Here is a 22,332-nt window from a genome sequence, read left to right on the forward strand (position 1 = left end):
ATCCTTTCCTTTGTTGTTAAATCAGAGCACAGATTTCAGCAGATTGTATTTTCTGAAAAATTAGCCACAGCAACGTTCCCAGTCCTGCACGCTGGTCTAAAAACTTGTCACTGTCTCATGAAAGGAGGCAGCCTAACAGAACCAGAATACACACTCAGGGGGTGCCTGGCTGGCTCAGTCAGTGGAGGATGCCACTCTTGATCTCGGGGTTGTGAGCTCGAGCCCCATGTTGGGCATGGAGCCTACTGAAAACAAAAATCCTCTTTTTTTTTTAAAGAGAGTGGGGGAGGGGCAGAGAGAGAGGAGGACAGAGGATCTAAAGTTGTGACGTGGGCTCTGCACTGACAGCAGTGAGCCCTATGTGGGTCTCAGACTCACAAACCATGAGATCATGACCGGAGTCAAAGTCAGTTGCTCAACCAACTGAGCCACCCAGGCACCCGCCAAAAAAAAAAAAAAAATACTCAAAAAAAAAAAAAAAAAGAATACAGACTCTGAAGCCAGACTGTTCACATGCAGACCCAGAGCCACCATTTCCTAGCTGTATGATCTTGAGCACATTGTTCAGCCTCTACGTGTCCCTGGTTTCTTCATCTGCAAATGGGATGATAATACGACCAACCTCAAAGGGTTGTTTTGAGGATTTAAAAATGTATAAAATTCATTTTTTTAAAAAAGGAAGTAATTAAGGTTAAATGAGATCATAACCATAAGACCCTAATCTAATAGGACTGGCGTCCTTATAGGAAGAGGAAGAGATGGGGGCACCTGGGTGGCTCAGTCGGTTAAGCATCCGACTTCATTTCAGGTCATGATCTCACAGTTCGTGAGTTCGAGCCCCGTGTCAGGCTCTGTGCCGACAGCTCAGAGCCAGGAGCCTGCTTTGGATTCTGTGTCTCCCTCTCTCTCTGCCCCTCCCCTGCTCACACTCTGTCTCTCTCTTTTTCAAAAATAAGTGAACATTAAAAATACATATATTTTAAGAAGAGGAAGAGCCACTGGAGTGCTTGCTGTCTCTGTCTATACACACAGAGAAGAGTCCATTGGAGGACACAGCGAGAAGGCTGTCTGCCAACTTACCAGAAACCAACCCAGCCGACACCTTGATCGTCGATTTGCAGCCTCCGGAAGTGTTCACTCAGTCTGTGATGTTCTGTTATGGCAGCCCGAGCTAAGACATAAGAGTTTCTTGATTAGTTATGCTTGGGAAGTGAGTGTTCCATATTGATTCCCACCCGCCTTGGAAATTCCCAAAGCTCCATAGCCTCTCAAAGCGCTCTGAGCGGTTCCTCAGCAAAGAAGGCTATAGTTTATCACAGGTCCCAAAACTTACTCAACCAGGAGGTCCTTTTCCAACACCTACGATCACCATATGAAGCCATGTTAGTTTCTAGGGCTGTGGTCATAAACCAGCACACTGGATGGCTTTCTGCTCTCACAGTTCTGGAGACCAGAAGTCAGAAATCAAGATGTCAGCAAGGTTGGTTCCTTCTGGAGTTTGAGAGAAAATTCGCCCCATGCCTCTCCCCTACCTTCTGGTGGTTGCTGGCCACCCTGCGTGTTCCTGGGCCTGTAAGACGCAGCACTCACTCCCCTTCTGCCTCGTCTTCATGTGGTTCCCTCTGTGTCTCATTCTCCACTCCTTCCCCTTTCTCTTCTAAGGACCCGGTCGTTGGATTTAGGGCCCACCCTAATTCCAGGATGATCTCATCTGGAAATCCTTAATTTTTTCAAATTTTGTAAAATTTTTTAAATTGTTTTTAATCTTTATTTATTTTTGAGAGACAGAGTGCAAGTGGGGGAGGAACAGAGGGAGAGGGAGACACAGAATCCGAAGCAGGCTCCAGGCTCTGAGCCGTCAGCACAGAGCCCAACATGGGATTCTAACTCACGAATCAGGAGATCATGACCTGAGCCAAAGTCGCAGGCTTAACCAACTGAGCCAACCAGGCGCCCCAGGGCTATGCTTTTAGAGACTTGCTCCCAAAGCCCCGCTTCCTCCATGCCTCCCTTCTGCCCAGAACCCTCCAACAATCCCTTGGCTTCCAGGAGGAAATGAGACCTCTTCCTCCCTCTAGGGACAGCCTTCCAGGATCAGCCAGAGTGTTCTTATAACTTCCCCGCAGAGGCCACTTCTTTGGTGTCTTTCTCCTGGACTGCATCCCTGCCCAACCTCCCTCCATCTGTCCACACCTCTGTTTGCCTATAAGCCACACGGCAGGTGAGTTTCAGGAGTCTGCGGGGTCCCTGGAATGCAAATAACCAGAAACAGTTCGAATCTCAGAGATGGGGCACAGGGGGTCTGTGCATGCGCATTTTTCCAGGGAAAGACCTAAAGCTTTTCATCGCTTCTCCAAATCATTCTTTCCTGAGCTAAGGAGGCTAAAACGGCAAGTGTGGAGCGAGAGAGCAGTGAATAATTCTCCCTTAGAGCAGTACCACTGGGGAAATCTGCTCTGAGGGGAAAGAACCCCTCTCCCCACTCCTTTGTGTTGAGGGGCATCTGGTAAGAACAGACAGCAGGCACAGCCCATCCAAATGGGTCAACCATCCACAGGGGTCAGAGGTGACAACACAGCCTGAAGGATGCCCTGAGGATGGAGCAAAGCTGGCTCCATGCAGACTGGCAGCCGTGAGCAGAGGGGTGGCTCAAGGCTCTGCCGCCTCCACGCCCCCACCCCTGCCCCCAGCCCTGTACCCTGTAGGTGACTAGCAGATGGAGGTAGGGGGGAGGCTGGGAGAGCGCAGAGAAGCCTGAAAGCAAAGCCCTATGGCCCCCACCCCCCACCACACCCCATGGTTTGGCCTCTGGCTGGCCCCGTCTGTAAGTCTTGCCAACATCCTAGGTTCTGGGAACCTGCACGTTCCTGGGAATGTGCATTTGGTCCACTCGGCTGTGTTGTGCCAACTGCTAGGTAACTTGTCTCTCAAACTGGGTAATACGGTTTTTGCAAGTAGCCATCTAAACCTCTTTGGGATTCCATTTGAAAGCCTACTCCTGTGCCCAAGGACTCTGTATTAGTCAGCCGGGACTGCCAGAACCAAGTACCACAGACTGGGAGTCTCGAACAACAGAAATGTATCTGCTCACAGAAGTTCAGATATGAAGGGGTCGGTAGGACCCGTTCCCTCTGGGTGCTGAGGGCCGTTCCCAGCCTTTCCTTGATTTATACGTGGTCTTCAGGTTCACATGCCATTCTCCCCTCTGTGTGTGCATCCAAATGTCCTCTTCTCACAAGGACACCGGTCACATTGCATTAAAGCCCACCCTAATGACCTCCTCCTAACTTAATTACCCCTTTAAAGGCCTCATCTCCACATAACAGTCACATTTGGAGGTCCTGGGGGTTAGGACTTCAACAAATGAAGTTTGAGAGGATACAATTCAGCCCAGAACAGACACCCAGGAGTAATTAGAGGGTGGATGGTGGCACTTGTGGGCGGAGATCACAGTTTGATTCTGACCTCTCAAAGCTAGTCTGCACCAGGGCCCCCTCGGGACACTGCATGGCCACCTCGCCCAGCCTCTGAGGGGCCTGGATGGCCCACCCCTCCGCACTGGCAGGCCAAACCTGAAGGGGAGGAGGCATCAGGGAGGACCCTGGAGATGGGGGCAGGGCAGCTTGAGGGGGTGTACATGTGGTTTGGGAAGGGCTAAAGTACCCCTTTGTTTGGGAGATGGGGTGGGAGAGAGAGTCTCTCGGGTTCAGCTGGCCTTCCTGCTGGGGAGTGGGTGTGTGGGTGTTCCCAGGAATCCTATTTGCATACAGGGCCCAGACTTCTGGGAGGTTAGCAAGAAGGAATTTATTTTAACTTGCAAATTTGTTCTATTACGTAAAGTGCTATTTAGTTGTTGTTGAAAAGACAAATGAATCGTAGAAGTTAAAAATGCACAAAAGCTTGAAAGAAAAAAAATGCCCACGATCCGCCAGAACTAAAAGTCACTGACATTAGCTAGACATTTGTTATTTGACAGTATCATGTGCTTTCCGACCCTTCTCTTAATACAAGTAATAAATGAGGTTACTAAAAAAAAGAATTAGAAAATGCAGTTCACCAAAAGAAAGCAATGTTATTGGGTCGTTTATAATCCCACTACATAAATATACCTTGCTTTTTTGTCTTATAAGTCTTTGGTTACTAATTTAAATACTTTCCCATGTTTATTAGTCATTTAGATTTCTTTGGCGAATGGTCTTTTGCATATTGTGCTATTGGGTATTAATGGTGTCTTATCAACCTGTTTGGAATCTTTATACAGTAAAAAGTTTCTGAACAAGTCTCCCACAAACGTACTACTTTTGCATGTGGACTATTTTGAGCTGAAGGCAATTGAGGCCCCTTGGACTCAAGAGAAACTTTTGCCTCTTCTGGGAATGCAAGCTGGTGCAGCCATCTGGAAAACAGTATGGAGGTTCCTCAAAAAATAGAACTATCCTACAGATGCCCAGCAATTGCACTACTAGGCATTTATCCAAGGGATACAGGTGTGCTGTTTCGAAGGCACACATGCACCCCATGTTTAGAGCAGCACTATCAACAATAGCCAAAGGATGGAAAGAGCCCAAATGTCCATCGATGGATGAATGGGTAAAGAAGATGTGGTATATAGATACAATGGAGTATTACTCGGCAATCAAAAAGAATGAAATCTTGCCATTGGCAACTATGTGGATGGAACTAGAGGGTATTATGCTAAGCGAAATTAGTCAGAGAAAGACAAAAATCATATGACTTCACTCATCTGAGGACTTTGAGAGACAAAACAGATGAACATAAGGGAAGGGAAGCAAAAATAATATAAAAACAGGGAGGGGGACAAAACATAAGAGACTCAAATATGGAGAACAAACTGAGGGTTAGGGAGGGGGTGTGGGAGGGGGGATGGGCTAAATGGGTAAGGGGCATTAAGGAATCTACTCCTGAAATCATTGTTGCGCTATATGCTAATTTGGATGTAAATTTTTAAAAATAAAAAATAAAATTTAAAAAATAATAATAAATAAATACTATGTTAATTTAGGAAAAGAAAAAAAAAGAGAAACTTTTGCCTCTTCCTTAATTACCTAGAGGGATCTAAACTGGGAGTCTTTCCCAGAATAAGAGTTATCTCCAGAGATAAACCTTATCTGAGTGACCCATCTGTATGGCTGGGCAAACATCTAATACCAAACATCTGGGCCTGTTCTTACTGCCCTGTAAATTGCCCTCCTCCTGTTTGAAGCTCAGGTCCTATCCCATTCCTTAGCTCAAGATGGCATATATACCTCATTTTACCTGTCTGTTTTTTAATCTGCCACATATGTGGGATTTCTGCAGTTAAATTTTATTTTCTCCTGTTCATCAGTCTCATGTCACTTTAATTCTTAGACCAGTGAGAAGAACCTTAGGAGAGTAAAGAAAAATTTTTCCTCCCCAACAACAGTACAGATATTAGGGGCGCCTGGGTGGCTTTGTCGGTTAAGCCGGCCGACTTCGGCTCAGGTCACGATCTCACGGTCCGTGAGTTCGAGCCCCATGTCGGGCTCTGTGCTGACAGCTCAGAGCCTGGAGCCTGTTTCAGATTCTGTGTCTCCCTCTCTCTCTGCCCCTCCCCCACTCACACTCTGTGTCTCTCTCTCAAAATAAATAAATATTAAAAAAAATTTTTTTTAACAATACAGACATTAACCCTGTGTGGTATTCGTAGCAAATATTTTTACCCAGACTGTGGTTTGCTCTTAAGTCTTTTAGCGTTTTTTGACCTGTGTCTATCTTTTCCCTTTGGGATTTCTTTACCGACTCTTATATTTAGAAAATCCTTCTCCTTCCCAAAATGAAATATTTTCTTTTCGTTTACTTGTGGCTGCTCTCTTTTCTCTTTCTTTTTTTTGCCTTTACCTCTTTAAAATCTGGAAGTGAAAGTGAGAATTTTACCCAAGGTTCTCCAAACACTTAACAGATTTTCCCACCTCCACTGTGTACGGGGCCCTCCACTACCCCGGTTGGAGCACCCACTCCCCCAGGGCCCGCAGTCCCCGGCTGCCAGCACTCACACAAAAGCACTGGAAAACAAGTGTGGTTTTTGATGTTGTGGAGGGGGGAGGGGGAGGGGCTGACCTTGGAGATCGCCACGCCAATAACTTGAAAATTCCCCATAGGGATTTCTGTTCTCCTGAGCCCCTGCCCCTGGCTCTACCCCCAGGGGGCCGGACCTTGCCTCCTTTCTCAGGGCGGCTGCCTTGCTGCCCACCTGTAACTCCGCATCCATTTCTTCACTTCACTTCAAAATCCCTCCTCACTCCCTCTCTCCCCCAGAACAACTGGGCTGTGCGGCTCCTGGCCCAAACCCAATTCTTCCCGAACAAAGACGCTCTGCTAACAGCATCCACCTCCTTAGAAAGCAGAGTGGCAACTGTTTTTTGTCACTTGAGAATTCCTTTGGGGCCTAAGTCTCCGCCCCATGCGGCCTATTAACCGATTTCTTCCAAACAAATCCAGCGTGTGTCTAAGTGAAATTCCCACATCATCTGCTAATGGAGCCCCAGGGTGCTCTGTCTCCTCGGTGTGTTGAACATGCAGGAAGTGGGAGTTCTGGAAGGTATAGAATCTGGACCACCCCCCACTATGGAGCGCCAACATTCAGAGAGGCCTCCCTGGGAGCGCAGAGCTAGGACTGAGCAACCGAGGAGCCAGCAAAGAGTCAGACACCCAGGACCCTTCCCAGGTCCTCGAGGTGGTCTCACTGGCAGGGAGGGTCCGTGTGCACCACCCTCCTCAAGGTGGACGGGCTCATGGGGGACACGTGGGCAGGGCAGCAGCGCTCCAGAAGCCTCCAGGCCCCCACTCCCAGAAGCAGCCGTGGGAGCCCAGGGAGTGGCCAGATCCCTGTGGCCACACCTGGGTGGCAACAGCCAGAGCAGTGACCACAGCGAAGGTGCCCATCACAGCAGGTGTAGAGAGTGGGTGGCAGCCCTGGGGACTCTGAGACGAGGGAGAGGACTGGGGTCCCCGTGTGAACGCACAGGTTTGTGGAGGCAAATTCTGACCTGCTCTGAAGGGTGGTTCCACGAGCTCAGCTCACAGGATCGTCCAGTGGTTAGCAGCACAGCCTTGGGGGCTTGGCCGGATGGCCTGGCTCACATCCCCGCTCTTGCCCTGGCTGAGCCACGCTTTTCCCACCTGAGAAATGGGATAACACTACTTACAACGGGCCTCGTTGGGAGGAGTACGTCGCTCAGTGGCTGTGCGTGTGTTGAGTCAAGAGGCGATCGCTGGTCATCGTTGTCAGCTGCTCTGTTAGCTCCCCGGGCCGCTGTCACAAATCACCACAACTGGGGCCCTCGCAACAACAGAAAGCTATTCTCTCGCAGTTCCAGAGGCCAGAGGGCCAAAATCATGGTGTCTGCAGGAACACGCGCCCCCTGAAAGCTCTAGGGTAGAACCTTCCTTGCCTCTTGCAGCTTCCGGTGGTTCCTGGTGTTCCTCAGATCACTCCATTTCACGGCTCTGTCTTCACATGGCCGTCTTGCCTGTGTCCTTGTGCTCTCCCTTCTCCTTCTCCCGTACTGTGTCATTTGTACCCCGGGGGATTTTGAGTTATGGAGGTGATCGAGAGATGACACAGAGAGGTCAACGCCATCGAGAGAATTTATTACTTACGCTTCCCGAGAGAAGGGGCGTGCCCCGCCGCACAGGGCCCCATGGGAAACATGGTGGCGGGAGGCAGAAGACAGGAGCAAGGGGAAGGCAAGGCAAGGTTGAGTAAACCCTTCAGGACTGGCTATTTGGAATAATTCCCACAGGCTTTGGGCTATAGGAGTATCACCAGTTGCAGGTCCCTGGCCCTGGGATTACTTGGGGGCAGGGACAATGTCGGCCTGGTGTGCAAGAGATCAGAAGGTAGGTGGGGGCTCAGCCTTAGGTAGCCTGCCTGCATCAGAAGGGAGAGTTCCTGGCAAACTGACTTGCAGGAGACAGGTAAATACTCTGGCCAATAGTGTGGTCCTGTGATTGATAGATGCCAAACAGACTTACAGAACCTAAGAAAACACAGAACACTTCTCCTCTCTTATAGAGAAACTAGCCGTTGAAAATCAAAACAAAACAAAACAAACAACAACAACAACCAAAGAGACTAGCCATTGGATTTAGGACCTACCCTAATTCTGGATGATCTCAAGACCCTTAATTTAACTATGTCTGCAAAGACTCTCTGTCCAAACAAGGACACATTCACAGGTTCCAGGGGTTAGGATAAAGACATACCTTTGGGGGGCCCACAATTCAACCCACTATGGATGGCCATGGACTAGATTGGTTTATAGTTCTGTTAGACTCTGGGGAGAAATGACGGCTTTTGCCTTTTTTGATGAGCCCTGCAGTGTTTCTACCATGGTGGTGGCTCTAGATGAGTGCCAAAGCCAGGAAGGAATCTAAGGAAAGGTGTGGGAGGGACCCTATGGGGTGATTTCTGGATCAGTGTGGGCAGAAGTCTTGGGGTGGAGAAGTCTGAAGCCTAGGCAGAAGGGATATGACTGGAGAGCAGTGGCCACGGTAGCCAGAGGATCCAGGGTGCTCTGGAGAGGCAGGGTTGGTGGGGCCTTATAGCTCAAGTTCCTTGGATGACTTTCAGGCTAGGGATGCTATTCCTTAAGACGCTTTCGGTGGCTAGTAACAGAAAGCCCTGGCTCAATTCACTGAAACAACTTGGAAACAAATCACCACCCATCATGGGAAAGCTGGTGGCTGGGTGGCTGCAGGTAGAGTTTGATCAAGGCTTGCTCTATTTTTCTATAATCTCCATGGTTCCACTACTCTCTACGTGGGGCTTTTTTTCAGGCCGGGTGCCCTCATGGTTACAAGAAGCCAAACTAAATGTGATCACGTACAAGAGCAGAGGAGGACTACCTCTTCCTGGGTCTCCTAATGAGTGAGGAAACCTCTCAAGGTCTCTAGCAGAACTCACCTTGCTCTCATGCCTCCATGGCTAGCATCGCATGAAGGCCTATGCCTGATCTAGGGACCCCCTCAGGGAAATGGCTTAGATAGTCAGGCCCATCCTTACAGTTGGACTGGGGCCAGACCACCTCCCCCTGCTATGCACCCTTTTCGCTACCGGTGTTACGCAGTTAACCTATTGTGGACAGTGTTTAATCCAGCATTTCTGTGTGTTTGAAGGACGTGTGTGTGAGAGAGTTTCTATGTGCTGGGGTAACAGACTTCCCACTCACTGAGCCCAACATATGGTTCACGGTGAGTCTTCTTTTTACTGTTATTTACTTTTATTTAATTATTTCTGATACGTATTTTCTGATTTTGTTATAATAATCAGAATATCTTTGGGAGTGGGGGGTGCCTAGGTGGCTCAGTTGATTAAGCATCTGACTCCTAATTTTGCTTCAGGTCATGATCTCACAGTTCGTAGATACCAGCTCCGTGTCAGGCTTTGTTCTGACAATGAAGAGCCTGCTTGGGATTTTCTCTCTCTCCCTCTCTCTCTGCCCCTCCCCTACTCACACACACACAAGAGCATGAGCTCACTCGCACTCTCTCTCTTTCTCAAAATCTCAAAATCTGAAAATAAACTTAAAAAAAAAAAAAGAATATCTTCTGGGCAATTTGCTTTATTTCCTGCCAGGCTTTTCCCCAACAGACTTTTTTTCACATGTCTGTGTTCACCATACAAGCGGGTTTTTTCTGTATTTCCCACCCAGCATCCATTCGCCTTCTTTTGGTTACAGCACCCCAAAATCCTTTAGGGACCCACTCCGCTACCACTTGGAGGCCTTATGCTTCAGTGGGGCTGACCCCATGCCCCCACTCCAGGCCTGACCAACCGGGATGTGGTCCCCAGGCCGTAGAGATCACTTCAGAGAAGGGAACAGGAGCCCACAAGGCTCAGGCCTGAGGTTCACCATAACTCCGTAACTACAGCGTCTCTGCACTGACCACAGCCGCCAGCAGCGTGCACGCGGAGGACAGCTTCCTACAAATCTAGCCTCGGTGAGAAAGGGGAGCCAAGAAAGGGAGACAGAGGGGCGCCTGGGGGGCTCAGTCTATTAAGCTTCTGACTTCTGCTCAGGTCATGATCTCACGGTCCATAGGTTCAAGCCCCGCGTCGGGTTCTGTGCTGACAGCTCGGAGCCTGGAGCCTGCTTCACATTCTGTGTCTCCCTTTCTCTCTGCCCCTCCCCTGCTCGTGCTCTCTCTATCTCTCAAATATAAGTGAAAAAGAAGAAAGAAAGAAAGAAAGAAAGAAAGAAAGAAAGAAAGAAAGAAAGAAAGAAAGAAAAATAAAGGGAGAGAGAAGACTAAATCTTGACATTATCACAGGGCTCCTATGGTAAGGAAATTTTCCCTTAGATTTTACAGGTTCTGTGAACCAACAAATGCCTTTATTATTATTAATAATATTATTATTATTCAGCCTAAGCAAGTCTGAATTGGGTTTCCATTACTCCCAGCTGAGAGTGTTGGCAAATACACATAGTGTGCATGAAATACTGTATCCTGCTTTTTAGAGTAATATTATTTAAGCATTTTTCCATGTGTCTATGTAGGCTTTATATAGTTGCATAATAGTCCCCAAACTGGGTTTACCCTAAAATGAGAATATTTATTTATTTAATGGAGAGTCATTATGTCTACAAGACAGGAATGGAAAAGAAATCAAAGGCAACAGTTTTTAGACTAATTTCCTCCTCTGAGCATTGCTTAATAAAGGCAAGGGGTGCCTGGGTGGCTCAGTCAGTTAAGCACACAACTCTTGGTTTTGGCTCAGGTCATGATCTCACAGTTCATGGTTTCAAGCCCCTAGTCAGGCTCTGCATTGACAACATGGAGCCTGTGTGGGATCCTCTCTCCCTCTCTCTCTGCCCCCTCCCAATCATACTCACTCTCTCTCTTTCAAAATAAATATTTTTTAAAAAATATAATAAAATAAAGGCCAGAAACTTTCAAATTAAATTAAGGAGAACAACTCTTTTAAATATATTTTCTTTTATATATGCCTACATATATATTATGTATAACAGAATAAATATACATGATGTTCTACACCAATATTATTTAATATTTATGCATAAATAAACAATATTTTGTCCCCAAATTTTAATACTCCTCTCCACTCTTTGACATTAATCCCTCTTTAGTCTACTTTTCTTTCCTTGGCACAGATTTTCATTTTGTTTATTTTTTTAAGTAGGCTTTGCACCCAGCATAGAGCCTAACACGGGGCTTGAACTCATAACTCTGAGATCAAGACCCTAGCTGAGGTTAAGAGTCAGACACTCAACTGACTGAGCCACCCAACACCCCTCCTTGGTTCAGATTTTTAAGGCATGTGAGATTTAACAAGGGTAAGTGTAAAATGCCACATGTAGGATCAAAAATCGAATTCCAGGGCGCCTGGGTGGCTCGGTCAGTTACATGTCCGGCTTCGTCTTGGGTCATGATCTGGCATTTCACAAGTTTGAGCTCCCCATTGGATCTCTGCTGTTGGCACGGAGCCCACTTCGGATCCTCTGTCTCCCTCTTTCTCTGCCCCTCTCCCACTCTCACAAGCACTCTCTCTCTCTCTCTCTCAAAAATAAACAAACATTTAAAAAAAATTTTTAATCGAATTCCAACGGAAGGGGAGGACAAGGAGCTTGGTTTCAGTGTTACGAGGAGTGCCTGACAGCTTCAGTGGCCCGCAGGCTGTGCACAAGGTGACATCAAGAACCAAGAACTTACTAACTAGAAGCAGGACACAGGGAGGAGTAGGGGGTGGGAGCCTCTAGGGTCAGGCAGATGCCATTGAACGTGCTGCGCACGTAGTTTCTCTAAGTCTCAGTCTCCTCACCTGTAAATTGGGGAAATAACACCTGCACAGTGCAGGCACTCAATGCAGTCAGTGCGGTATGCTGGTCTTAACTGTTTAGGACAGGAAGATATTCAGGCAAACACTGACCAACTACCCCACAGGGATCTCATAACCTTCAGGACTGGAGGAGATTAAATTTAGCTGCATGTAAAAGGAAAACCAAATAACAGTAGTCTGAGCATATATATGACTCTTTTCCTTCACATAAAAGAGCTCAGGAGGAGAGCAAAGGTCTCCTGGTGACTGGTATGGCGGCTCCAACCACGGCTCCCAGATTCCCTCTATTTTTGTGCTCCACCATCTTAGTGTGTGCCTTCCAATCTCAAGGTCACCTCATGAACCAACACAGCTGCTGGGGCTCCGGCCTTCACACACCTGATAGCAGGATGGCATAATGGGGAAAGAGCAAAACAGATGTTCTGCTTTTCGAAGGATCCCTTCTAAATTCCACTCAGGACTTTCTGTTACACCTCATTGGCCAGAAGGTCTTACCTTGCTGCAGGGAAGGCTGGGGTACATATTCTTTTGGCTGAGCACATAGCCACGCTGAATAAAATGGAGGTTCTGATATTAAAGAAGAAGGGTGACGAGGGTGAGCAACTAGCAGTCTTCTCCATGATTCTTTCACAGGGTACAAGTTCGTACCAATTGGTCCCTCCCTCCCCAACAAACTTGGGTTTGCCCTGTGAGCTCCGAGAAGGCAGCAGAGTATTCATGGGGAGAAGAAATACTTAATGAGCACTGAGCCTGGGGCTCAGGAGAAGTTACAACAGCTGTTGCCTATTGATGCGATGCGATTATGTTAGGCCTCTGTCTGCATTATCCAGTGTCCTTACCATGCCAGTCATTCAATATTTTTAATACCCCCCCTCCAGGGTATAAGATGGTGTAGGAGAGCTTGAGTTCTGAAGCCAGACAGAGTTTAAAACCCAGATTCAGTGCTCATTAATTGTGTGACTCTGAATGAGTCATTTGTCCCCTCCGAGGCTCAGCTTCCCCATGTGTAAAATGGGTGTAATAATAGATGCATTACCTACGTAGAGACGATGGGGTAGTTGGAAGGGCTGGATGCTTGGCTCCTTCTCCTGCTGTTAGTAGTCGCTGTTAGCTGGCAACCCCAGGGGAAGCACAGATAAAAGAGACTGGAAGCTTCCACTCCAACCGCCTCCTTAACAAAGAGCGTAAGCACAAGCAGGTTGACCCGGGTCTGCACTTTTCCGAAGAGTACTCGGGGGGTTATAGATCCTTTGTTATCCTCTGCCCTTCCAGCCCAGTTGAGCAGGGAGGAGATGGAGACTGTTCATCCCGGGTCACGAGGAGCTCAGGAAGGGAGTGGAGCCTGCGAGGTACAGCTGGGCCAGGCAGTTACGCCCAGGTCCCATGCCGGCAGCCCCTCCCGTGCTGATCTGCACCCCACCGTCACCAGCCCTCCCACTCTGGGCCGGGGAAGGGAGTGACAGCCTTGATGATATCAAGTGACCGCTTGGCCGCACCCCTGATGTTCTCCAAACACACCTGCTCCAAAAGGAAAGACGTTCCATACCTGTGGATTGGAAGAATATTGCTAAGATGGGGGCACCCGGCTGGCTCAGTCAGTAGAACATGTGACTCGATCTCAGGGTCGTGAGTTCAAGCCCCACACTGGGCCTAGAGCATACTAAAAAAATTAATATATAGGGGCAACCTAGGTGGCGCAGTCGGGTAAGTGTCCAACTTCGGCTCAGGGCTTGATCTCACGGTTTGTGAGTTCAAGTCCTGCATCCGGCTCTCTACCGTCAGCACAGAACCCACTTCAGATCCCCTGTCTCCCTCTTTCCCTGCCCCTCCCCTCAAAAATAAGTAAGCGTTTTAAAAATTAATAAAATAAATAAATAAAATATTAAGATGTCCATCCTACCCAAAGCAATCTACAGATTCAATGCAATCCTTATCAAAATACCAATGGCACTTTCCACAGAACCAGAACCAGTAATAACAAAATTGGTATGGAATCACAGAAGACTCCGAATAACCAAAGCAATCTTGAGAAAGAAGAACGAAGCTGGAGGTACCACAATCCTAGGTTTCAAGATACACTACAAAGCTATAGTAATCATAACAGTATGGTACTGGCACAAAATATAGACAAAGAGATCGATGCAACAAAACGGAGAGCCCAGAAATATAGCCATACTTCCAGAGTCACTTAATCTACGACAAAGGAGGCAAGAATACCCGATGGGAAAAGGACAGTGTCTTTAATAAATGGTGCTGGGAAAACTGGACAGCTACGTGCACAAGAACGAAACTGAACTGCCTTTTGACACCATACACAGAAATAAACTCGACGGATTAAAGATCTAAATGTGAGACCCGAGGGGCACCTGGGTGGCTCGGTCAGTTAAGCATCGGACTCTTGATCTCAGGTCAGGTCATGATCTCACAGTTCGTGAGTTCCAGCCCCGCACTGGGCTCTGCACTGATGGCACAGAGCCTGCTTGGGATTCTGTCTCTCCCTCTCTCTCTCTCCGCCCCTTACCCACTTGTGCTCTCTAAACAAACAAACAAACTTAACAAAGAAGAAAAAAATAAATGTGAGACCCGAAACCATAAAAATCCTTTCATTCTTTGCAGTGTGGATAGACCGAGAGTTTTCCAGATCTTTAAGTTCTAGTTCTTTTTAGCTTAACAATTCTCCTTTGGAATTCTACATTAAACAGTAACAGGAGCCAAGCTGCACCTTCAACACTTTACTTAGAAACTGCTTCAATTTCTTCCGATTTCACCACTCACAGGTTAAGTTCTACCTTCCAGAAGATACTAACACACCTCAGCCAAGTTCTTTGCCACTTTATAACAAGGATCGCCATTCCCCCAGTTTCCAGTAACATGTTCCTTGTTTCCACTTGAGCTCTCATCAAAATGTCTTTACCTTCCATACTTTTCCCAACACGTGGTTCAGGATTATTAGGGGTTCTCTAGGAAGACTGAGGCTTTCTCTCCAGAACTCTCCTTTTCTTTCTGAGCTCTCTCCAGAATCATCCTGAAAGATCTCCAGAGCCGTGGAGACTTTTGTGAGCGTGGGCTCAGACTCTTTCAGCCTCTGCCCGTTCCCAGGTTCCAGAGTGGCATCCACGTGTTTAGGTATTTGCTACAGCAGCCCCCCACTTTTCGGTGCAAATTTCTGTCTAATCCTTTCGGGCTGCTATTACAGAACACCATAGACTGGGGCAGTGGGGTGTGCTCATAAACAACAGATTTTTTTTTTAAGTAAACTCTATGCCCAATGTGGGGCTCAAACTCACGACCCACAGATCAAGGGTCACACACTCCACTGACTGAGCCAGCCAGGCGCCCTGACAGAAATTTATTTCTCCCAGTTCTGGAGGCTGGGAAGTCCAAGATCCAGCGATGGGTGGGTTCAGTGTCTGGTGAGGACCTGCTTCCTGGTTTGTAGATTGCGTCCTTCTTGCTGCGTTTCACATAGAGCAAGGGGGCCCGGCAGCCGCGTGTGACCTCTTTGATAAGGGCGCCAATGCTACTCACGAGGGCTCCACCCTCATGACCTAAGCACCTCTCAAAGGCCGCACCTCCAAATACCATTCCACTGGGGAATAACCTCCAACCTATGAGTTTTGGGGTGGGACACAAATGTTCAGTCTATGGTGCCCCACAACCAAACACAGTCATTGCTAGGAGCTGCCCAGGCCCTTAGCCTTCATTTGTTTCGACTCACCACTGCTGGGAAACTGACTCTCTGCAGAAAGGCTGGCCAAATCAGGGTACCGAGTCACCAGTGTGGACAGAGAGGTGCTGGAGGTGGCTCCTGGCAACATTCATTTATTTTTTTAAAGTTTATTCTGTGTGTGTGTGTGTGCGTGCGTGTGTGTGTGAGAGACAGAGACAGAGACAGAAACAGAGACAGAGAGAGAGAACAAGTGAGGGAGGGGCAGAGAGAGAGGAAGAGAGAGAATCCCAAGCTGTTAGCACAGAGCCTGACAAGGGCCAGATCCCACAAACCCTGAGATCCTGACCTGAGCCGAAATCAAGAGTCGGACGCTTAATGGACTGAGTCGCCCGGGGAGGCCCCTCACAACATTTGTTAAACAACATTGTGTCCCACGACTCCTGTGGGCGCCAGCAGCTGCACCTGTAGACACATGTCCACTTTTTCCCCAAACATTTGCCCTTCTCTCCTCATATTCCTGCAAACTCAGCCCGCTAGGGCGGCCACCCAGAGGCTCAGGAGCAGTGCGGTGCAAGTACCTATGACATCGCCAGCTGCCGGCAGCCCCCTGTGACCTCACCACCTGGACAACTTGGCCCCGCAGGGCCGTGGCCACTCCCTCAACCAGCACAAGTGACAGAGGGCCTAGATGACCACCGCACCCTCGGGGGAGGCCAGAGCTCCCAGCATCCCCACACATGGTGACAGCAGGCCCACGGACACTTCAACAGTGGGGTCCCAAAGTCAGGACCCCCTCCTTGCAGATGTCCCAACGGCTAACGGTGCCACCGTATCACCTGAACAGCAGGATGTAGATCAGGCCTCCACTGAGCAGGTCCCCTCCAAGTCCTCATCAGAATCTGGGGACAAGGACAAGCATGAAGCCGCTGTAGGGGACAGCCAGGAGCCTAAGGAGGCCACGGCCCTGCTTGACCACCAGGCCTCAAACGCTCCACAAATGCCCACGAGCTCCCAGGACCCAGCGTGGGAGGGACTGGTGCAAAATGCAAGCATGTCTCTGAGTCCTCAGACCTCCCAACGAGACCCCCTGGGGGAAGAAGAGACCCCACAGATGTCGGGTACCCCGGACAGTGACCAAGAATCAGCTCCAACTATGGCAGCTGCTAAGGCACAGTTCCCCGGAAAGGACACTCAGCCCGCTGTGAGCTCTGCAGACGCGGGTGGTCAGGAGGACACTGAGACCACGGGCACCACCACCACCGCTGAAGGAGGGACTCTCGAGGGGGATCCTGAGGGTCCGGAGACCTTGAACTGTGACACCGAAGCTTCGACTACCGCTGAGTCCCAGGGAGGGACTGAGGGGGATTTGGTGGGCGGCTCAGAATATCTGCAGGCTGAGCAGCTCCCGCCCACACGAGGAGGCAGTGCCCCCCCTCGCCTGGCCCCCGCGAGGTGGCCCCGGGGAGGAGGCCCCTGGACGTCAGCCTTTATATGGCCAACGAGGACAACAGCTATATGCGCTCCATGACCAGCCTGCTGGGCGGAGGTGAGGGGTCCATCAGCACCCTGGCGGATATCCTAGTGTGGTCGGAGACCACCACGGGCATGGCCACGGCCTTCCTGGCTTCTGGCCACAGCTCCGCGACAGACGTGCTGCAGAGCACCGGGCCCAGCCTGCGCTCCGTCTCCAGCATCCTGGGGAGCACCTTCTCCTCTGGGCTGATGACAGGGACTGGCTCGGCCCTGCGCTCTGTCACCCACATCCTGGAGACGGTGGAGCAGAGGACTATAGAGGGCATCCGCTCGGCCATGCGCTACCTGACCAGCCACCTCAGTCCACGCCGGGCCCCTGCCAGACCAGACCCTGACTAGAGGCTACGAAGGGAGCCCCGAAGGACCGGCTCAGCAACCTCCCGAGAGCCTGGGACCCGCATGCCCCTGCTGCCTCGCCCACCCCTGCCCTGGCTGGCTCTCCCCAGATCAGGCAATAAATCACTGGTGAGCGTTTCTTTTCTAAGCGCGGAAAGGTGTCCCCCGAGGGCTTCCCGGGCTGTCCGATTCAGGGGCTGGAGGTTGAAGTCCAGAAAGAGAAGAGCTTGGCAGGGCTGGGGGGCCAGGCGTGGGGGTCTCAGACTTTCAAACATTGATCCTAGAGGGACCCCCACCCACTTAAGTGTGTTCCTGAGGAAGTGAGGGCGGACCCTTCCCCAGGGCCTTGCTGGGCTCTCCAAGGGGGACTGAGAAGAGAGTCAGAGCAGTGTGAACTGGGGTTCACACCCCAGGGCTCTTACTGATCCGGGGCAAGTCAGTTTGCCCTCTGAACCTCTGATTTTCACCTACAGGATGGATAACGAATCCACATCGTGAAGAGGTTATGAGGCATGAGGGAAACAATGCAGGGCTTAACACAGGGTGCCTGGCACTTAACAAGCTCACACAGTTCAGCTGCCATCATGATTATCCTCCAGCGGTCTGGGGACATGGTGGGAACAGGGATCTAGTAGGGTGACCGACCATCCCTGTTTGCCTGAGGGTTGGTCTGAACTAAGAGGGTTCCTGGGAGGTGGGACTTTCAGATTTAAAACCAGGAAAACCCCAGGGCACCTGGGTGGCTCAGTCAGTTAAGGGTCAGACTTTGGCTCAGGTCATGATCTTGCAGTTCGTGAGTTCAAGTCCCGTGTCAGGCCCTGTGCTGCAGCTCAGAGCCTGGAGCCTGCTTCGGATTCTGTGTCTCCCTCTCTCTCTCTGCCCCTCCCCTGCTCATGCTCGCTCTCTCGCTCTCTCTCTCTCTCTCTCAAAAATAAATAAACATTAAGAACAATTAAAAAAAAAAAGATATTCCTGCTTCTCTTGAGAAACCTAAGAGCCTTATTTCTTCAGAGCAATCAGTAGCCGAGCTGCCCTGTCTGGAGGGACCACCCCTGGCCTGCATCCGTGATTGATGTCACCTGCCTGAGCCCAGAGGCGCCCCTTTGCCACCCCGCCCCTGCAGATCACCCCAGGCCCCAAGGGGATGCCAAGACAAACCAGGCGTGTCTACCCCCTTTTCTCAAGGAGCTGCCACATGCTGTAGGTGAGCTAGGAAATGTCCTCATAGTGAGAGCAAAGAATTCGGAGGAGGAAGACTGCGATCCAGATCCCAGTAATCAGGGTCTTCCGGAGAATCAACCGAGTCGGACCTGGGAAGAGAGGAAAGGGAGCGTCCAGCCCGACAGAGGGGAGAGGAACAAAGGCTGGGGCAGGTGTGAGGCCTGCTTAGCTGGGGAGCAGCTCAACCTGACCGGAGCCCAGAGCAACAGTTGAGCCCGGCAAGTGCCGCTGTCTGGCAGGCACCGCTAGAGACAGACCGCGGAGGTGAATGAAAGATTGGAAGGGACAGAAACCAAACTCGACCCAGATCAGGTGAAGGGATTAGATGCAAGGCACGAGCGCCAAGGGGGCGCGGCTGGCCCTGGGCTCAGCCTGGCCCTCAGGGCTCTGTCTCTGCAGCTCCGCCCGCCTGTGCTGGCTCCATTCTGAGGCGGCTCAACCTCCTTCCCGGAGAGACAGAGGCCCTTGTTCTCGAGAGCTCCAGTAGGAGAGGCCCAAAGGAGGACAGCGCCGGCTTGGCTCCCTTGCTCTCTCTCTCTCGCACCAATCACGGAGGCTTTGGAAACGAAATACCTGGCCTGGGCCTCGCGTCCATCAGGGTGGGGTTCGGGGGAGGCGGGGTCAGCCCCGTCGCGGAGGTTCCCCCACAGGAAGGGCTGCTGGGCCCGTTTTGTGTGCCAGAGCCGGCAGCATTGTAAAGAGTGTGGCCTTGGGGGCCAGGCTGCCTCGAATCCTGCTCTGCGTCCCACTAACTCATCTCCCTGTGCCTCAGTTTCCTCATCTGTAAAATGTCAATAATAACAGTGTCTACTGCATCGGGCTGCTCTGAGGATTACATGAGCTAAGGAGTCAAGTGCATAGAACAGCGCCTGGCGCGTAGCTGAGCGCTCTGTGTTAGCAATCATTGTGATTATTATGACAGAGGGTTCTGTGGAGCTCCTGCCAAGGGCAGACTTCCCCCTCTCCTTCCAGCTCCCTCTTTGCTGCGGGGTAAACAGTTGTGTTGGCAAATCCTCCTGGCAACACGTCACCTCTGTAGGTGGAACCCCCCCCCCCAGGCATCCAGGTGCTAAGACACCTGGGGAAAAGGTCAGGGCTGCACATGGGGGCTGAGGACTCCAACACGGATGGAAGTGGGTGCACCGCAGCTCCGGATAAGATGGCCAGAGTGAGAAAGGAAAGGCCCCATTCCACAGGCAAGAGGAAGCCGTTCCTAGGACACAGGTCAGCAAGCAGGAGTGGTCCAGCCCATCCCGGCCGTGGATGAAAACTGAACAAGGAGAGTGCTACCGGGAAGGGAGAGGGAACGGAAGGTGGTGTGTAAGGGGGAAAAGAATGAGTAGTCGTCAGAATAATGGGGTGGCTGTATGTATTCTTTGATGGTGAGGACTCAGGCATAGACAAAGTTATTAATTCACCCCTGAAAAGCTAGCGCCCCCTCGCTCTTTCTCATTTATGCGCTGGGGCTAACACCTGACAACCATCCGTGCTTCTCCAGGATCAACAACCATCTTTCTGGGTGTGTGCTGCCACTGAGAGACCCGTCTGTAAGCAGAGGTTCTGCTTAAAGAAAGACATTTAGGCTGGGCGAAGAGCCAGCAGGACAGACACGACATCCCGACATCTGAGCCTGGCAGGGGCTTGGCTAAGGAAAGGGCACCAACGAGTCCCAGCAGGCAGCATAAGAGATACTGTGGCCTCTCCCCGGGGCACGGTGGGCACTGTGATGGGCCACCCAATCTCCTTCAATGAAGGACTTGTCCCCCCAGCTGCTGGGAGCGCTGGCAGTGCCCAGCCTTCGGTGCTGACCCCTTTCAGAGGGCCGCCACCCATCGTCGTGGCCAGGTCCGTGCCAGAATCTAAGGCCTGACTGTCCAACTCCAGCTCCAGAGTGCCCATGGGGCTGGCCGGGGTGAGCTGGGGTTTGCATTATAGACTCCATTCCCCTCCGCCCACTCTGGCTCAGAGCCTGTGTTCCAGAGAACCCAACCTGCGACCACAGGCTGTTTTCTTTCCCATCGGAGATGTGTGTGTGTGTGTGTGTGTGTGTGTGTGTGTGTGTGCGCGCGCGCACGCGCGCGCGTTTACGGAGAGGTAGGGGAGGACCTACAAATTCAAACTGTGGGAAAAGTTCAAAGATCTTTTTATTATGTTTATTTATTTATTTTTGAGAGAGAGAGAAAGAGAGCACAAGCAGGGGAGGGGCAGAGAAAGGGAAAGAAAGAATCCCAAGCAGGCTGCCAGGGCAGAGCCAGATGTGGGACTCAAACTCACCATCTGTGAGATCATGACTTGAGCTGAAATCAAGAGTCAGAGGCTCAGCCGACGGAGCCACCGAGGTACCCCCAAAGATCTTTTTAAAAAGAATCTTCATTGTAAGAAAAGTTAAGAAATTTGAGGCCATCTTGAGAATGGTTAAAAAAAAAAAAAAAAAAAAAAAAAGCTAAATCTTTGTCAATGCTTTTACTTGTTTTGTAAGGACAATAATATTGTTTAGTCTACAGCCACTTGTCTAACTGGTTAAAGTCACCATGTGCTTGTGGTCAAGTTTATAGGTTTGGCTGGGTGAGGCACAGATTCTATCCAGGAAAGAGTGTCTCCAAAAGAAAGTGACCATAGATAAGGGCAGTTCCCACAGTGGGATGTAACAAGGTGTAAAGGTAAACTAAGGTCTTTAGTACACATTTACTTATTTAAATGAAAGACTGGATCCTCTCTGGGCTGGAAGGAAGCCCCATATCTTAGGAGGCTGTCTGGATCTTCAGCTTCTAGTCCCTAAGAGTGGAAGTGCGCCCTCTGCTGGAGAGAAGGCACCACTGACCTGTGCCCGGAGGGCCCAAAGCTGAGCCTTGAGAATGTTCACTGGGGGATTTGAGACACATTCAGGAGCGAAGCAGGGGTTAAAAGAAAATTTTCTCCACTCACAACACTTCTGACACCAAATGCGTGGGTTTTCCACACGAAGCAGTTCTCCAATTCCCTGCAGACACCCACCTGGGTGGCCAACAATTCAATTCTGGCACTAACTTGAGTTAGCACAAACCCTACAGGTTAAGGGCTCAGTCTCACCAGATTGCCCCACTTCAGATGCCAATCCCAAGTAGTGGGTCCCGAGGTACCCGCACTTCTGTCTGATGTGGCTACAAATCAGGGATTCCCTCATTCCCTCCTCAGGTTGGATAATTGTCTACAATAACTCACAGAACTCGGGAAGACAGGATCACTGGTTTGTTATAAAGGATATAAGGAAGGATACAAACGAACAACCAGATGAAGAGGTATACATACGGCAAGGTCCAGAAGGGTCTTGAGCACAGGAGTTTCTGTCTCCCAGAAGTTAGTGTGTACCACCCTCCTGACACGTGGATGTTTTCACCAACCCAGAAGCTCTTCAAACTCTTTTGTTTAGAGTTTTTTATGGAAGTTCCATTATGTAGGCATGACTGATTAAATCACTAGCCATTAACCCAATCTCCAGTCCCTCTCCTCTCCCCAGAGGTCGGGGGAGGGGAGGGGTTGCTGAAAGTTTCAACTTTCCTTCTTTTCTTTTTTTTTTTTTTTTAGTTTATTTGTTTTTAATTTTTTTTAATGTTTATTTTTGAGAGAGAGAGAGAAACATAGTATGAGCAGGGGAAGGGCAGAGAGAGAGAGGGAGACACCGAATCTGAAGCAGGCTCCAGGCTCTAAGCTGTCAGCATAGAGCCTGACATGAGGCTCCAACTCAACTCAC

At 50.0% G+C, this 22,332-nt stretch overlaps 2 protein-coding genes across 3 annotated transcripts in view; one reads left to right on the forward strand and one right to left on the reverse strand.

Annotated features, from left to right (window-relative positions):
• Positions 1-1,258: 1,258 nt before the first annotated feature.
• Positions 1,259-22,332, reverse strand: part of LOC122241050 — a 33,311-nt gene continuing 12,237 nt past the window's right edge. The window contains exons 3-6 of one of the 2 annotated variants that reach the window (XM_042995625.1): positions 13,361-13,388; positions 12,879-13,013; positions 12,338-12,409; positions 1,259-1,443 (exon numbers count right to left, since the gene is read on the reverse strand). In XM_042995625.1, coding sequence (XP_042851559.1) covers positions 12,950-13,013; positions 13,361-13,388 — 92 coding nt within the window. In that variant the 3' untranslated portion in view covers positions 1,259-1,443; positions 12,338-12,409; positions 12,879-12,949. Of the gene's footprint in view, positions 1,444-7,034; positions 7,162-12,337; positions 12,410-12,878; positions 13,014-13,360; positions 13,389-22,332 lie in introns of those variants that run through there. The other variant, XM_042995626.1, reaches the window with a different exon arrangement.
• On the forward strand, positions 16,155-17,507 carry TEX44 (testis expressed 44). The gene is given in 2 exon segments (XM_007082964.2): positions 16,155-16,936; positions 16,939-17,507. Coding segments are annotated over 2 exon segments (1,182 nt in total). The 5' UTR covers positions 16,155-16,200; the 3' UTR covers positions 17,385-17,507.

The sequence above is a fragment of the Panthera tigris genome, chromosome C1, assembly GCF_018350195.1.
Source record: "Panthera tigris isolate Pti1 chromosome C1, P.tigris_Pti1_mat1.1, whole genome shotgun sequence".
Lineage (NCBI taxonomy): Eukaryota > Metazoa > Chordata > Mammalia > Carnivora > Felidae > Panthera > Panthera tigris.